Source organism: Amblyomma maculatum, chromosome 3 (genome assembly GCF_055883805.1).
Source record: "Amblyomma maculatum isolate TAMU_Amacu chromosome 3, ASM5588380v1, whole genome shotgun sequence".
NCBI lineage: Eukaryota > Metazoa > Arthropoda > Arachnida > Ixodida > Ixodidae > Amblyomma > Amblyomma maculatum.
This window is the reverse complement of record NC_139346.1, coordinates 188368155-188385760: the sequence shown is the minus strand read 5'-3', so window position 1 is coordinate 188385760 and position 17606 is coordinate 188368155. Positions and strand designations below refer to the sequence as shown.

Here is a 17606-nt window from a genome sequence, read left to right as displayed (position 1 = left end):
TCAGAGTTTATCCTACATAGAAACGTGGTCACGGCGGCCGGGACCGAACTGGGTAGCCCTAACTACGGAACCAGCATGTGGACGCTGCAGCTTGTAATGCAAGCTAAAAGCTTGAATACCCATGAAGAAATTATAAACGCTGACGCCAATAACCTTCCACGAACAGAACAGATAGGCGTGCAGCGTGGTGATTTAAAGGAATAATGCAAGAATAAGCAAACCTGTACGGTGCCAAGGCACAGTGCCCTTGCTACTGTTGCCATGCTTACCAACAACACTCATTTGATGCTCGGTATGAAGAATCATCCGAGAATGCAATGATGTTTTGAGCGGAATACTTTCTACCTGGTTTGCGTGTGCTGTTTACGAGCGAGAAAAATCACATTCCACTTACCCGACTGAAAGTTGTATGCACCCAAAGCTTTGCAATTCTCGACGCATTCCGCGGCTAATGTGCTGGGCAAATAGATATCAATCAACGCTACTCATTTTCAAGGCAGCAACAACTTCGCTCGTGCGCTTTGAACCCGCTCTTGGTCTGGTACGGTGTGCAGGGCAAGGCGATGCATGCTGTGTACGTGAAGTTTTTCCAAGTATTGCTTTTGTACTCACACAGCGCGTGGGTATTTTATCTGCCAAAAAGGTGCCTGCATATCACAATAACACGCTCTTGGCAAGTATGGCCACAGCAGTGGGGTGGCACCACAGTGCCGCTCCCATGCTTTCCGCCTGCTCTGGGGCCATAGACGACTGCCACGCCACTTTGATTGCTTTGTTTGTTTTAAACATGGCGGAGACCTATAGACACCTAATTTTTGGGTTCGTGTTTAATTAGCTGTAATGATGTGCAAGGTATTACTGTACAGAAAGCACCAGGTGATATCCACCTATGACCGCTAAACAATTTATCATTGAATTTCTTTCCTCATCCGTTTCGGTTTCAAAAGCTGTGTGATGGCTGTGACGCCAAAGTTAAGTCTAGGTCACGTGACGGGTGAAAAAAAATTGTGATATCCTGTGATGTTTAAATTCACTGCAACGCTGAAGCCAGCCAGCCTCAAGAACAGGAATCGCGAAGAGCTGGAGATTATACTGCGGCTTTTTCATGCCGTGCATGGCTTGGACTTGATTGTGATGTCACAGCCATCTCTCAGCTGTTGAAACCGAAATTGGCGAGAAAAGAAAATTGAACTGAAAATTATTTCGCAGTCGTAGGCAAAAACCACTTGGCGATCCGTATACAGGAATGTCTAACAAAAATGCCACCAAAATTTGGCGTCTATACTCCTTTAAGATGGTGGTCACGGGCAGAAAATATTTTTTCGCCAAAAACAAGCTGGGATAATATTCTTCATAGCAATACAATTTGCTATGATTTTTTAAAAAGAAATTGAGGATGGTCAAGCCCACAACCTGTATCAGTTGGTGTGGAATGAAACCGGCACCTTTACCTTAGCAGATCATGCTAGCCATAACAGCCTAGCATTATCCTTGATGCATTAGCATGACAGGAAAAAAACAAAAACAGTGGTAGCATACCATATATACACCATTACAAAATTGAAGAACTTGAAGGTAAGCTGTCTAAAAATTGTAAAAACATTTTTTTTTTGTGGAACTGCAGCAGCATCACACTTTGTACCAAAAAAAATTGCCTTGACAAGCACTGGACCATATATATGCTGGTCTGCAAATATGAAACGCCTTTGCCCACACGTACCAGCCACAGCTATCCGATGGAAACTAAGGCAGAATCAAAAGCACAGAAGAAAGCTGCAGGTTGCCTCCAAAGGATCCCTGTTTCAGCACACGCACCAAAGACAGGGAAGGACCTGGAAATCAGAACAATGCAATAAATGCCCACTCCTGGGAAAGGTAAGATGTGAAGGATTTTGTTACAACACAGAAAGTATAATGAATGAAAGTATGAATTCCGCAATTCATGGCAGTTGGTTGTGTCTACTATCTTTGCAAACATTTGTCGTCACTTCAAGTAAAGGATCCATTTCTCGTTCCTAATTCTGAGGCAGTTGCTGATTTGCTCCAAAATGAGAGCTTGGTATACAGTGCTGGTTTTAGCGTAGATGTGGTTGATTTGTATAATCTCTTCCACACTCTCATCCAGTATGTTCAGCAATGTATTACGGAGGACAATGATGAATGCTGGTTCCAAAATGAGTGTGGAACCTTAACCGGATCCTTTTTGGAAATGTTATCTTACTACCTGAGTAACACGTTTGTTGAGTGAGATGGTCGACTTTATACGCAAAAATCTGGTGTGTGCATAGGTGCCAAGATAGCTCCCATCCTCAGCGACATTTATCTAAGCAGGGTTGATATGAAAGTTGAGAATGATTTAGCCAGTTGTTGCATGCACATTTTCCGTTTCGTGGAGGATTTTCTGGTGCTAGCTAGCTGTGAATCCTGAATTTGTGTCAAATGTTCTTTATGTTTTTGCACGTAATGGGTCGGGACTAAGGCTCACGCATGAAGTCCCCCAAGAAACAGCCTTACAATTTCTCGATTTAAAGTTGTCTTTCCAACCCCACCATGTCTGTTGGCAGTATTCACCTAGGAGTGAAAAGCCCCTTCTCAATTACAAGTCCTTTCATTCAAAGCTCGTAAAAAGTAGCATTGTTACGGGATGCTTAGGCATGGCAGTGAAGAAATCTTATCATAAAATGATGTCCAGTCTCTTAACTCAGGCGGACAAATGCAGGGAAGCTGGTTTCCTGAACTCAGTTCTCGTCTCGAGTGCAGACAAAGTCCTCTGCGCGCTAAAATTGTCTTCAAGCATGTGAGGGCGGGAAAGGTGTTCGGAGGAAGGAAGAAGAAAGGTATGTAGTAGTCATGCCATATGTACACACGCTGTTGCACCGAATTAAAAGAGTAGGAAGCAAGCATAATGTAAACATTCCGTTTCCTTCTCCTAACAAACTAGAAAGAGTGGGAGCCGCGGTTCAAAGAATGCACGAGGGGGCAGAAGAAATGTGTGCAACATAAATCATGAAAATAGATATGTTCCTTGTAAGACTGGCATAGTATATCAAATCCCTCTGTCCTGTGGCCTTACCTACATAGGCCAGACTGTGCAATGCATTAAAGTGCGGCTCATGGAGCACGCTAATTCGCTGAAAAAGAAAGAAGCTAACCTAGCGAAGCACTGATCCATGTGCGAATGCACGTCATTTTTTGATGACTGATGTTTTGTTCGTTCATTCTTACCAGTGCACTAGAGAAGTAGCCAAAGCTTTTCACATCAGAAAAAGTAAAGGGTGCGTGGGGTGCGTGAGTACGCCTTTTGTCACATTATCTCCTCGGGAAATGAATATGCTGCACAGTGGGCAGCAGTTCTGCCGATGCACTCGTGCTTTTAAATGCTTTTTTTTCTTCTTACCAAAACTTGAGGTCGCTGACGTTGCGCATGTGCGCTGTTTCTCTGTGTGCGTATATATGATGTGATTCCTCCCAATAAAAAAAAATCAGCTGTAAGTTCAGCGCTATTCGTGTGTCTCGTTTCGTTTATTTCTTGGTCTCTGTATTTTTTTCGCTGTTGGGCCACCATTAATTTCGATACTCCCCCGCTTTTTATTGCTTTGGCTGTGGCGGTGCTGATCGAAATTCATGCCCTGGCCACATCAAAGTCATGCTGTGGACTATCTTCATAAATAAGGTGAGTTTGATTACATATATCAGCACGCTTGTGGAGCAACCGGTTTTTGCCAGCACATATTTTTACAAGCGGGTGCACACAAGTGCTACTCACCTTTTCATGAGGCACAAGGCATACCATCGGGAGAGGCCATGAGCAGAAGCTGCGACGAAGCCAAGATCTCACAATCGCCGTGCATCAAGATTATTTCGGTACATACTGAAAGGAAACAGAAATGGTTGCTCTTGCTGGGACAGGGCTAGCCGGGGCCAAACGGAGGCGTATTCGAAAATTAACTACAAAAGGAAAGCCCTTTCGTGCGAGCCGCCGGGACTGCTTTTAAGCGCACGAAAAAGGGCTCCTTAGTTCCTCTACACTTCACTTGAAGTCACTGATAAATAGACTCATAGCAAGATTACAAAAAAATAATTGAGATCGCTAAACAATAGAGCGTCGATGCAGAAAAAAAATTCCAAACAATTTGTAACGAGAGGGCAGCGGTGCAATGGGTTGGCGAGGCAAGTACGGAATGCAACACGTGCTTTGCGCTGTATTTCGCAGTACTCACGAAAGTTTGGAGAAAGCAGCAGGGATGCGTGCCACCCAATCTAATTTGCAGAATCCATTCTAGTCTGGTCATTCTGAAACAACGCGGGGGGAACAAGCCTCCCGCTTGCTTGTACCACTGCGCGCCAAAATTGAAAAGGGAGAAAAAAAAAAAAAAAAGGCACCTGTGGCTGCGGAGGCGGCGATATAAAAAAAAGCGTCTGGGTTCGAGAGTACACGCAAGCAAAAAACAACAATAGGCAATTTATACGTCACATCCGCCAGACTACAAACAGATTCTCCTCGCCTACCTTCTTTCTTTTCGCGCATGCGCAGCTTATCAAGATCGCGCGGTGGCGACCGGCAGGTGGATTTTGGGGTCGTCGTAGCGGCGTCCGATGAGCCTCTTGGCGTCGAACACTGTGTTCTCGGGGTTCATGGCCGCTTGCGCCTTCGCAGCGTCGCCGATGAGCCGCTCCGTGTCCGTGAAGGCCACATAGCTCGGCGTTGTGCGATTGCCTTGATCGTTGGCGATGATCTCGACGCGACCATGCTGAAAGACACCGACACAGGAATACGTAGTACCCAAGTCGATGCCGATTGCTGGGACGTCTGAAGCAATGCGGCTAGGCATGATGAATGTGTTGTGCAAGTTGCGTACTCGTCGGTACAATCGCTTTGTCTTTGCAAAGTAAAGTCTGACGGAGAGCCTTCGCGGCGGCTTATTTATATCGTTCGCGCGGTTTTCTAGAAGCGACCCGAAGCGCCCTGAACAAGTATGACCAATGGGAGGTAGCGTTTCGGTATACGTCACACAAGCCGCACTCCTATTGGTCACATATGTTTGGAAGCCTCGAGAAAGGTCTCGTGTCGTCTGCTGTCTGCCAAAAAACAAAAATTCACTGTAGCGTTGGTTTGGAGCTCTGTGTCTCTTCAACAATGTTGTGTGGGTAATTCTGTTGCTCCCCGTTATAATGTGCATTTTAAAACGCTTTTTATATACGAAGCCGAAACAGAGTTGATCACACACGCACAAGCCAACACAAGCGACTATGTAGAATGTTTATTCACTGATTCTGATTGCATGTTTGATTGTATGGAAATGTGCTTCATGAACATGTAAAGCTTTACGTTCGTTACGATACAGGTAGGTGTACTCGTTCACTAGATACGCGAAAGCTTTCGATCTTGCTAAGTGATTTTCAGTTTTCCATGTGTGGCGCACCGTTTGTCCGCTGTTGCCTCCCTGCAATCCGCGGTTTACGTGTCGCGAGCGTAGAACACCCTGTCTAGCCCAAACAGCACGGGCTGCATTCTTGGGCTGCACATTCTCCGTCAAGCTTGTATGATAGTCAAATTTTGTGAGAGCTAGGACACAACAGTCGCCGTGCCCCCTCACCGGTGAGCATTTCGTTGTAGCTCGATCGTTCCGTTTGCCTTAAGAGCTGAACAGAACAATTATTTTAGCTCCAAAGTTGCTTCCCACAAATGACTGAGCAACTTGGCTCGTACATTTCAACACGCAATTGCTACATATTATACGTGCTTACTCAGGTACAGTATACGATCGAAGTACGACGCATACTTCCGTATGTCAATTCCAAAATAGGCATTTTTCTTTTTTTAACCTATCAACCGGTATCCGCTTCTGTATTACACATAAGCGCACGCACCCCCCTCCCCCACTCCTCCCCCGCATACACACAGATAGATAGAGAGAGCCCTTCCTATAAATCAATCAGTAAATCAATCAGAGCTAGGTGATATAACAGAAAAGCAACGAGATGTCTAACATAATAATTTGTGCAATTTGTCTCCCTTTTTTGTAACTATCTTCATTCCACAGCTTCAGCCATATGGCTGACCAGCATTAATGCAGCAGTGGGCCTTATTGCGTAATGTCCTGACACTGATTCACAAAAGAATACGGCGCGGCGGACGAGCATATAGAGGAGCTATACTCATGTTACTGATGCACATAACTGTATACAAAAAAGCAGTATGCATGCATTGAAGCAATGTTTGTCTGTGGCAACATAATAAAATCAGTTGAACGTCCTCGTGTCAAAAAAAGAAAAGAAGAAATGAGTAAAGCTTTAAGCAAGCTGTAATTCTGACTTGGTCATCCAGTGTGCAAATGCTGGTATTGTAAGCTACAACTACACACTAGCCCAAGTTGCAAGTTTTGCAACACACTTCATGGCTAGTGCAGTTTTTAGGAGGCGTGCGTTTTGCGTTGTATATTGCTGCATTAACCTAGTCTTCGACCATGGTGCTAAGTAAAGAGCGCAAGAAATATCTTCAAGTATTTCTAAGACAGTATACTGCTGAGTGGGGTGTATTGTGGCGTTGCGGAAAGGCGATTATCATGCATTTTGCACAGTTTGCTGTTGTGGCATCAGCATCTCTCAGAGCGGCAGAACGTACTTGGCTATGCACATTTCGTCGAAGAAGCACTCAAGCAACCTTCAGTGCCAAGACAAGCAGCACCGTCTCCAAGATTTCTTCAGTGCACAAAACAATAGCGATGTCATGCTTGCGGAGAGCTTGTTTACAGATTTTTTATTGGAGCATAACATCCCGCTGAGTGCCTCTAAGCACCTCGTTATGCAAAATGTTCCCGAAGTCTGACGTTGGGAAGCGCTACGCATGTTTTAGGACTAAGACGACCACAATTGTCTGTGAAATGGCGTGCCACGCACAAGATAGCACAATGAGTGCCCTATAAGAGAGTGTTCAGTTGCCGTAGATGGCAGTAACGATAGCCAAGCGCAACTACCCGATCGTGGTTACCTATTTTGTCAAAGTATTGGGCTTGATGGAGAGCAAGCTTCTTGCACTGAGCACCCTAGAAGGCTAGTCAACTGGGTGCAATATTGCCACATTGCTGATAGATGCTCTCAGTTCCTTGGACATGCCGTTGTGTAATTGCATAGCTTTAGGCTCTGACAATGGCAACGTGATGCTGGGAAAGAGAAATGGCGTAGCAACAGCGCTTACGGAGGCCCATAAAACATTATTATAATTGGCTGTTCATGCCAATGAATCAGCATTGCAGCAGAAAAACCAGCGTCTTGTCTCTCAGCGAAGGTGGACGAAGTCCTTATAGATATTTCTTTATTTGGGAAAACATATGAAACGAAACACTGCCCTTTAAGCATTTTCAAGAAATGCACAGTGCTGAGTATCAAAAAATTTTGAAGCACGCGCCAACCCTATGGAGACAGAGATATTTTAATGGCAACAGGAGATGTCTGCTTGGTGGTGAGCCTAGCATGCTATTCCTGATGACGGTGACAAAAGAAAGGAGGGGAAGGGAAAAATGAATTAAAAACAAATCGTTGTCGCACACTTTCACACTCACATAATCACACACAGATGAAATCTAAAGGGTCTCAATTAACCCTGTGTCCTTGAGAAAAGTTATTAATTAAGGCCTTTGTAACTCGCGCAACCGAATGCTCATTGCACCAAGGACCGAGGACATGTTCAAAGTGCAAGGTTGTGTCTTTAACTAAGCTTAAATTATTACGCAGGGTCCTGCGATATGCAGTAAATCTTTGGCAGAAGGTTACCAAATGTTCTAAATCTTCACACACATCACCTGTAGAGCACAAGGGCTATAACTATTTTATGCAAGAAGTAGTTTGTGTATGGCAAATTCAAGCTGATTCAGTGTAGGCAGTTACGATGGCATCTGCTTAAATTGTGTGGAATTCGAAACACGCAAGTAGGATCTATTTGATGTAGAGGCCGGTATTGATGGTTCAGGTCACACCACAGAGAGCGCTGCAATCGCCGATTCAGTGGCTGCAAGTGCATCTCTTCATGAGAATGGAATTGGAATTGTTCTTTGATGAGTGTTTGGGTACTAGTTTTGCAGCGGCGCTAGCGCAGTCATTGCCCGCGATGCCACAGTAAGCAGGTAACTGCTGTAGCACGATGTGGTGACGCAGCTAGTAGGCCAGCTTATTTAAGCCAATGACGAGCTGTTCCTGAATTTTTTATGACTTAAGCAATTGTAGTGTGTGACACAATCACTGAAGATAACCCATGCTGCAGGTTAATGTTGTAGAATATATATAATAGCTTCTCGCTTAGCTGTTAACTGAGTAGCCATAGCTGAAGTGTGGTGACTGAGTGTTGTCGAGATTGTGGTTTGCATTGATGGTATCCATACGCTGATGGATGAAGAAACAGCTGTAACAGAGCCATCAGCATAGATGTGGCAATGTTGACTGTAGCATGCGCAAATGTGCTCAAGGGCGAAGTATTTAAGTGCAGGCCCTGGCGTTTGGGATTTACTTTTGATGCCAGGTATAGTCGTCCAAATATGCCATGGAGCAAACCTCCATGGTGGGAAAGATGACTGGACTGTGCGTTGATATTGTGACTGCAGTCATACTTTGCTTTGAAAATCGATGGGTAGGTTCACTTACAAAGCCGTGTTCTATATTTCATATGCTCTCAACAACCAGAAGAGGTTGCTGAACCTTTACTACGACTTTATGAAGCACTTTGTAAAGGCCTTGTGCGTTATAGCCTGCCTGTCCTTAAGGCCTCTCGCAGGCAAGCATAAAACTGCTTGAAGCCATGCAGGCCAAAGCTTTGAGAGTGTAGCTTGGTCTTAGAACACCTCCACAGTGGGCACTCTGGCAGAGAGCAGATGTCTATCTGTAACTGTGCTGATACCACAGGAGCTGCTTCGTGCCCAGCGCCAACCCGATGGTTGTCGCTTGGGAAATGCATGGAAAGGTTAATAAATAAATGGGGACCTCTGTTGAGTTTTTTTCCTCCATCAGGTGAAAAAAAGAAGCCACAAGCGCATGATTTCTGTCATACTACCAAATTCCAAAGACTCCATTGACGTCAGCACAAAGTGCACAACTGGAGCACGTGCCATGCAAATTGAAGCGAAAGAAGGCAACAGACACCACACCAGTGGCAGTGAAAACGGCTAAGGCCACTGATGTGGTAGACCAGGCTAGGCCACCATGCATAACATGCGAAGAGAGGCTGTTTGAGTTCTTGAGCTCCGACCTCAACAAAGCGTACTTTTTTTTTAATAGCACTATTCATGCCTTTGAGGCATTGAACTGCCGGATGCAGTCGCAAGCTCCGCTAATACATGAGCTGCAATCTTTACTTTTTGCACTTTTCTAAGACCTCCTTTCAAGGTTAGTGCGGCCACACCTAAAGGAACAGAAGGACCTACTTACAATTATTACCAGGACAGAGATGGATAGAATGATGATGAACATATTGTGGATAGACTGGTAGCGAGATGCATTGTTCAGACACTCAGGCCAAGTGAGCAAGGACAATTTTATGAGGCTGTTCGGAAATACTACATGGTTCCTGCCTGCGATTATATTGGCCTCAAATTCCCTTTGGCTGACAATGAAGTTATAAATTCTAAAGATGCAGATCTGAAGTCTATCAACACTATGTCGTTTCAGAATTTCCTTTTATTTGTGGAACGATTTCCGGCATTACTGCCAATAAAGCAGCAAGAATCAAATGACCAAGCTTTGAATTCTCTGGAAATGAAATTTGTCAAACTTCAAGCGTTTGACATACCTCAAGATGTGCTACAAGAGGAATGTGCTGACAAGCAGTGGAGCGCCATCTTCCAGCTGAAAGGCGCAGATGGGCAAAAGAAATTTAGCCGTATCTCGGCAGTAATGCTCAGAATCCTCTATATACTATACAGCAATGCTGAATGTGAGAGGCTGTTCAGCATTGTAAAAAACAAAATCGCACCAGTTCTGATCATCCATGTCTGACACAACCCTCGGTCACATTCATTTGGTAAAATGTCGCAGGGGTGAACATTGTTACGCTCGGCAGTACTCAGAGGAACTTCTGAAAAGGGCAGCAACTACCACATCGAAGATTCCCCAACAGTGAGCAGTGATGTGGTACGTCGGTGGTTTGCACACAAAAAACTCCCGCTCTTTTGAACTCTAAATAAGTAAAAACAACTCATAACAACTCATTCATTATAAGTGCCAGGTAACTCCAACCCCCCCCCGGTCCGATTTAATCTTCCTAATGCCTTTTCTGTGAACCTAGCAGGTGTGCATCGGTACCATGCCGTGTTAGGAAATTGTAGTCTGAGAGATGAGATACAGAGGAGAAAGTCAGGCAGAAGAATCCGAAAATTTTACTTAGAGGGAATAAATACTTGTTAGTTTGTTAATTGCTTCTAAAATCTGATTACTTCCTTTTAGAAATGATTACAGCATTTTTACTTAGTTTGCTTTTTCTCGATTTGATTTTAATTTTCATGCCCTCATTTTATTTTCACTGAGTAAACAGTAGCACCGAGACGCACGCTTTCTATCTAACTGTTCTGGTAAAGCTATGTGGATTGAGTTATGAGCATGATGTAAGAATCTTACACCATTGTTGAAAGGTACCTATGATATTACACGAGCAGGCATAACAGGATTAACTGTGTGTTGGCCGATGGCATAGTTTAGAGGGCTTCCTTTGAGGGTTACCTGCTTCTTCATTCTTGAATTGTATGAAACTATAAACAGAATAAAAGCACATTTTGTGGTTATGAGGGGCCAGTGTGCTGACTCATTGGTAAATAAATTCAATAAATATTATTAAAAAAGAACAAAGCAATGGCAGTTCTGCACCCAAAGCCAATAAGCACAGAAAGCTCCAGAATAAACGTGAATCGCATGAACACGCTATCAGACATATCCATGTTCACCCTTCATCTGTGCATTGGCAGTGTTCAGGCAGACGCAACAATAAAGTCTGGTCAGTAGGCAAGCGTATGTAGGGGTCATTGTTGTCCCATACCGGTCAATAATATTGCCCTGCACAGGTCAACAGTATTACCCCTCAATAATTGGTCATTATAGCTTGCCAAACAAAAGCATTATATGGAGGTAGACCCTTTCTTGCTCCATTGTTTTCCTTGGATATACAGTATGCAGTGTGCACATTCTGTGTTCAACTGAGGCTGCATGCACTGTACTATTGCAATGAGGAAGCAATTACTCACTGTAGCATCCTCTCAAGTGCAGTCATTACAGTTACATATTACAGTTTTCTCACAAACATTGTTGAAGAAAAATTCTAGTCTGGAGTTGAAACCCAGAATTCCTTTGTTTTCTGGAGATGTTTTTCCAACAACTAGGTTAACCATCATGGCTAGTTAATTGATTGAGAGTGCATTAGTCAAAAACTTGAAATGGGAAAAATGTCAGTCAAATGCATAAGGAAATCCTGTTAGTTTGAGTATATTTGTAGCGAAGGTGTACTGATTGCTTACAAACATCTGTGCTTTTTTTTCTTACAGGTATCTGGCTGCTGCTGTCTGGCCTCGTTTGGAAAACCTGCATGAAATGAAATGAGCATGCATTACTTGAGGCAACCCTGAATGGTAGTTCCCTGTAGACGATACTGTGTATAAATTCATTCTTATTGTCTTTATAAAATTTTGTGATGAAAACTTTCATCAGTTTTGTTGTTTGTGAGCTATTTTCTTTGAAAGGAGTTGCTAACACTGGTCACTGGGCAGATATGAAACTTCTTGACCATGATGTAAATATACCGTTGTCATAAATTTTTTGTTGACATTGAAAATTTCAGAAGATAAAATAAGTTTGCCTTTGCCTCTCGGTTTTATGGGTTTGATAGTCTGTTGGAGCAGGTGTAGGGGCAGGTCCAGACTACTACAATCCCTACATTACTAGCTGGTGAATATAGTCTGGTGTTTTTGCTGATCAGAACTGGATTCCTTGTGTGTAGACACTGTAGAGTCATCAGCAACCTCCTATCCTTTCATTGACCCTTGTGAGGGCAGTTATTGTTAATCGGACCCTAGACCGCTATAGAGTGGATCCCGTGTAGCCACCTTACCGAAACATGAATAAGGTGTGACAGAAGGCAGACAAAAGATAGGGGAAAGATCACGTGGTTTCTTTATGAACTGTACTAAATATGACTAGCGCTCCTATAAGAACTATGATGATGTTTTACTGAAATGTGGTCATATGGTATGATAAACCGAGAACGGCGTGGTCTCTCCACAAGATGCACATCGATTGTTCTTATACAATTTTCAATGGTAAATTAAAGTTATGCATTTCGGGGATATTCGAGTGCCGAGCCACTACAGTATGAAGCAAGATCTTTTCATTTTCATGACATGTCTGTCCTTTTAGATTTATCCTGGTTAAACTTTTTTTTTTTCGTTACAAAAGTCACCTAGAAAGAAAAAATTAATGGCAGTCACATTTGTTGTCATTTGGATGGTGAGTTCTAGCTGTGGAGGTGGACACTTTTCAGTCACATTTACTATCATCGTGGATGCCGCTCTTTTAAGTTTGTGCCTGCTCTACCCTTCCTCCAAATTTCCCATTCCTCGGCACATCCAAAATTTGGAAAAGCCAGTGCTGGAGACGAAGGAAGGTAGGTTGCAGGGCTAGAGCTCTGTAGGGCAGATGAAGCCACAGGTGTTTTATTTTTAAGCTTTCTCCCCTCAATCTGTATATGTGTGTCTGGCCGTTTACTGCTACTATACAATCAGATAGAGACACGGGCTTACATCTCTCATCAGGGCAGAACTCCCGGTGATGAACCTCATGACTCCTTGCTGAGTACCTGCAGTTATGGCTTTTGCAGCCATTTCTTTGTCAAGAGTGTCAGCGCTGTTTTTATACTTTGGCTCTCATTTCATTGCTGTTTTTTGTTGTATTGACTTTTCTCTTCAAGTCCCGTGTCATGTTTGCTCACCATTCCTTCATATCTCTTTTCTTTACAACACGGCTGCTCTACTGGAAAAAATGCATGTTCTTCCCTTTTTCCTAATATTTGAAGTAGACATTTTTTTACCACTAAAGCTATTATAGCTTATTAGTAAGCTTCAGTTTAGGAGCTAGCACTCCAGGAATACTTTCATCTCCTGGGGCTCTCAATCTTTTATTTGCCAAAGGACACTGACCATACTGAAAAACAGCCTTCTCATGTTTTGGCTGTTATCACTTGGTGCCTAACATGAATGTGAAAAAGCTCATCTGGATGCATGTATTCTAAATAAATGGCCAAATTCAATTAATAATGGCTGGCTATATAGCCAAAGGGCCTGTTATGCACAATACAGTATTATTCATCCAAAAATAAAGTGGATAAATGGAAGATGGTGGCCGAGACATGCGTGGGTTTAGTTAGGTACTTGGAGAGTCCAAAGCACTCTCAAAAGTGCTCAAGAGTTGTGCAGAATCCAGTTTCAGAACATGTATCCGAAAGAGAGCAAGAAGGGTTATTGCCATTTGTGACAAGCTTGCATTTTTTTTTCCTGTGAGAGAGACGAATGTAGTTTACTGTGACTGCTTTTTCATTATGGGCTTTGTTCTGAATGCCGCAGTTTCGTTGCAGCATTTGAATGAGACTGCTGAATTGTAGCACATATTGTGAACAAAAAGTAGGGACCGCTCCCCCCAAATGTTTCGAACCATGTTGTACTGAACGGGTGTGCCACCTTTTGGTTGCACTCCTGGTGTCAACACCGATGCATTGGGCAGGTTGCAGTGCCTTGAGCGCATAGTCAGGTTGCTCCTCCATTCAATGTGGCATGGTTCACAGATCAGAGGGGAAGGTCTCTTCTGTTCATAATAGCATTCACGCTGTAAACATCTGTACATGCTGTTATTTCAGCTTCTGAAACCGTGCAGAAAATTAGGAGGAGTATAAAAATAAAAGGAAGCCTCTACTGTTCAAAATTTAGTGCTTACGAGATATTCTTGGTGTGTGGCTTTAGCCAAATTTGCCAAATACTCAGCTTGCCAGAAAGAAGTATTTTGCTGTGTTTACTTATTTAAGAAAGCCCTGTTTTCGATCAGTTGCATGTTCTACATTCTTGAAAGATAAAGTATCATAGTAGACACACTCCATGCTGAGGTTTATTTTGTAGGCATGCTATATGCCATATTTCTGCCAAATGGCCTAATGAAACGTGTGAAGGCACCAGGAAAAACCTCGGATGTTTGTCTTCATTATGTAACACGAGACTCAGTGACAGCTTTGGAGGCATTGGGCTAAAGAATTTGAGAGCAACATGCTTTTATGTACTGTTATACAATTATTTAGCGTGAAAGCTCTCCTTCACAAACAAAAGTACAGATGCCGAGCCATTTGCAAAGCCTGTGGGTCTAGTGCAGCAACAGCGTGTCTTAAACCAAAGCGCAGTGTAGTGTCCCCATCTGTTTACAGGAAAAACCATGTGATTTCATCAATGCTGTATGGATAGTACCAATAGGTTTCCAACATATTGGACAACATAACTGTAACAACCTGACTTCATCAGTGCTGAATAGTCAGTTTCTACCAAGCTAAATGAAGTCAAGCCAAGCCAAACAGCATTCACAATCTATTAACAGTCAAGATACATTACAGAACAAGTGCAGCAAAAGACTTAAATGCAAAACGATAGGCATAACATACCCTGAACTGATATTTCAGTTTGTGTGATAGCTCTTCGATTACAGTAGAGATGCAAGGTACGGTTGACTTTGCTGATTTCTTCAGGCATTTAAACCTGCACTGTGTACGCATTTATTTCTCTATTAAGTCGAGGATTGCATTCTCGGGACTTTTTCAGTGTCCTTGGCACGAAACGCGTAAATTCATAGACAGTGTTCTTGAAGACTAATCACAAATCATGAATGCTGCAAAGATTGAAGTCATCATAACAAAGCTCAAGCACATCGATAATAGCTGCATTATCTGCCAAAGAAAAACTCTGAAAGTATTGAATGTTATCTTGACATTCTGGAAAACACTTTCTAATGATAATAAAACTGCTTCGTGATCAGATATGTCAGTGGCTCCACTGCAAGATACATTTCCAGCAATGAGCTACATAGAAAAAACTCTAGGATAGACACTGAATTGTATGGAAATCTTGTAGGTACATTTACAACTTGCACACGGTCAAAATTAAATATGAGACCCAACATTTTGCTTTCAAGAGGGCTAAAGGACAGGTAGAAAATGTGTGCCTGTTATTGTTTGATAAATTGCAACCAGCGTTAATCTGTCTTCTGACTTTATGTTGCACGTAAAATGTTTTTAAATGGTGCAAGATAGTGATGGAGGAACTAGGATAAAGGTCTATAAATGGCTCCAAGGATATATTCAATATTGTATGCATAAATCTTACAAAATATGCTCTCAACACCAGTAATGTCAGGCAGCTGTTGAGCTCCAAAGATGCTTTTATAATATAGCCACTCCGCATTTCTCCTTTCTCGATCTTTTCTGAATATATTGCAGTTGTCTCGGATAAATTCATTGTTAAAAACGTCGTCACTTAACTGTGTTCCAGCATGTGCCGCTATATCAGGTTCATATGCGAGAGAAAGACCTTCCAAGTGAATGGCTTTGTTAACAACTCCGTGATGGTTAATTTTTAACCTAAAAACAGCATCCTTTAGTTTTTCCCCTCATTTATTGTTTGTTATCCTGTACCTCTTGTTTTCAGCTTTATCCGAAACAAAGTGCCATCCACACCAAATTTGTCAAAGGCTAACATAACCTTTGCATTGTTTGACCTTTCTTCGGCAAAGCTTACCCATAGTTTTTTTTTGTATGATGAACATTACGAGAGAAGTCCTCTACATTTGATAAATCTGAGCCCTTAAGTTTTGGACTGGGCTTCAGTATTGTCATTTTTGTCGTGGTAATCTAAAAACTGCACAGTTACTAAATGGCAACCATCTTCTCGTTTCTTCCTCAGCCTGTGATGCAATTCCATTCCACTGAAAGTTACATCAAGCTTTTGCTGGAACACAGATTCTGCTATCAAATGTTTCAGTGCTTTCTTCTGTGATGAAATAAATAATTAAATGATCCTGATTTTCTAATTTGTGAACATTATTTAAGAGGCTTCAACCATTTTTTCTAGTTCAATAACAGTTGACTTTAAGTTGGTCACTCCTACTTTAAGTGCACCTAAAGATGCAATCTGGGTTTTTGAGATGAATCTGTGGCAAACAGTCAATGAAATGATTCAGGAAATCCTTGACGGACAGAAAGACATTAGCACTGATAAAGCTGACCTCAAGTCTTGTTCAAAGGTAACGTAAATATGTTATGAAAACATTTCTGCATCCAAATAATGTAGAGGCAAACTTAAAAGAGATACAGATAAGAACAGCTGCAGATGAAGGTTTGAGTACAGCTGTAGGTAATGTATATAAGATGTAGTTTTACAGCATGAAATGAGGCTTGCAATCTGGAAGAGCGAAGTCAGACTTCCAGTTTAACTGCTTTTGGCATAAAAAAAGAATGTAAAGAATCAGAGTCAGATTTGCATAAAAACAATATCGATGAGCTATTTTCGGTAAGTTGGGAGTGGAGTATTCATCTGTATTTGAACTCATAGAATGAGAGGATCTTCCTTTAAACGGCTCAACAGGCACATCTTTGTTACATGCGTATGTGATAACGAAACTCGATACTAACTTTTAAGTGACTATTATATTGTTATGTGAGGTTATCAGCTAAGTTGACAGGACAGAGGATCAAGAAGGACAGTATTACACTCAATGGAAAATGTGTCGATGTTGTCATTAAAAGTCACATTGCAGAACATGGCAGCCTTTTCTTTTCTTTTTTTTTAAACACGTACAAGTAAAAGAAACTGTTCCATTTGTTGACAGTTTGTCGGGCTCTGTACTCCAATGGCACACTTCTGTTTAAGCTGCAGGATCGCTTACTGTTGCTGTGGTCTAAAGTGTGTTTTTAAGTGGGGACATTAATTTGCTCTGATGAATTGGAATAATCTTTCTTTTGGTTGCTACCAAGCAACATTATTCTTAACATTATGCTCGCTCTTGATCTAGAGCAGATGATGGTGCTACAAATATTGACTGTACTGATTAAAATGTTAAATTAGGAGTGGTGTTCAAAGTCCTCACTTTTGGACAACTAGTGATATAATATGCACTTAGCATAGACTTAAGAGATTGCCTAAAAGGCTTGGTACTTCAGTGCTAGTGCTTTGGGGTATGGCGTTATATGTATAATACGCTGTTTAAAAACAAGCTGTGGGAAGAGCAAAATTTTTTTCGCAGCTTAGCTGAATTTCTTAAGACTGATCCACAGAAATTTTGCGTCACGTTAAGTAAGCTTGAAGAATACCTAAAGGAAATAAAAATTGGCAAATAAATTATGATGGATTCTCCAAAACTAGGTGAGAAAAAATCTGCTTTTCTTTATGGGGTTTTAAAGCAGTAAAAGAGTATGAAATAAAACCAATGGTTTCCAGAGGGGGGGCATCGAAGTAACTCATGAAGGTTCCTTGGCAATGTTATTGAACCTTGAAGAAAAAAATCTACCGTATTCAATGCTTTACTGAATATATTTCTAAGGCAGCATGCTG

At 42.1% G+C, this 17606-nt stretch overlaps 1 protein-coding gene and 1 long non-coding RNA gene across 2 annotated transcripts in view; one reads left to right on the top strand and one right to left on the bottom strand.

Annotated features, from left to right (window-relative positions):
* Positions 1 to 4948, bottom strand: part of LOC146197214 (heat shock protein 68-like) — a 43264-nt gene extending 38316 nt beyond the window's left edge. The window contains exon 1 of the mRNA XM_084599007.1: positions 4560 to 4948. Coding sequence (XP_084455133.1) covers positions 4560 to 4832 — 273 coding nt within the window. The 5' untranslated portion in view covers positions 4833 to 4948. The remainder of the gene's footprint in view (positions 1 to 4559) is intronic.
* A 206-nt stretch (positions 4949 to 5154) lies between these two features.
* LOC146197213 (uncharacterized) lies at positions 5155 to 16078 on the top strand. The gene is made up of 3 exons (XR_014706184.1): positions 5155 to 5345; positions 11520 to 11603; positions 15960 to 16078. It is a non-coding gene; the product is annotated as an uncharacterized LOC146197213 (long non-coding RNA).
* Positions 16079 to 17606: the final 1528 nt, after the last annotated feature.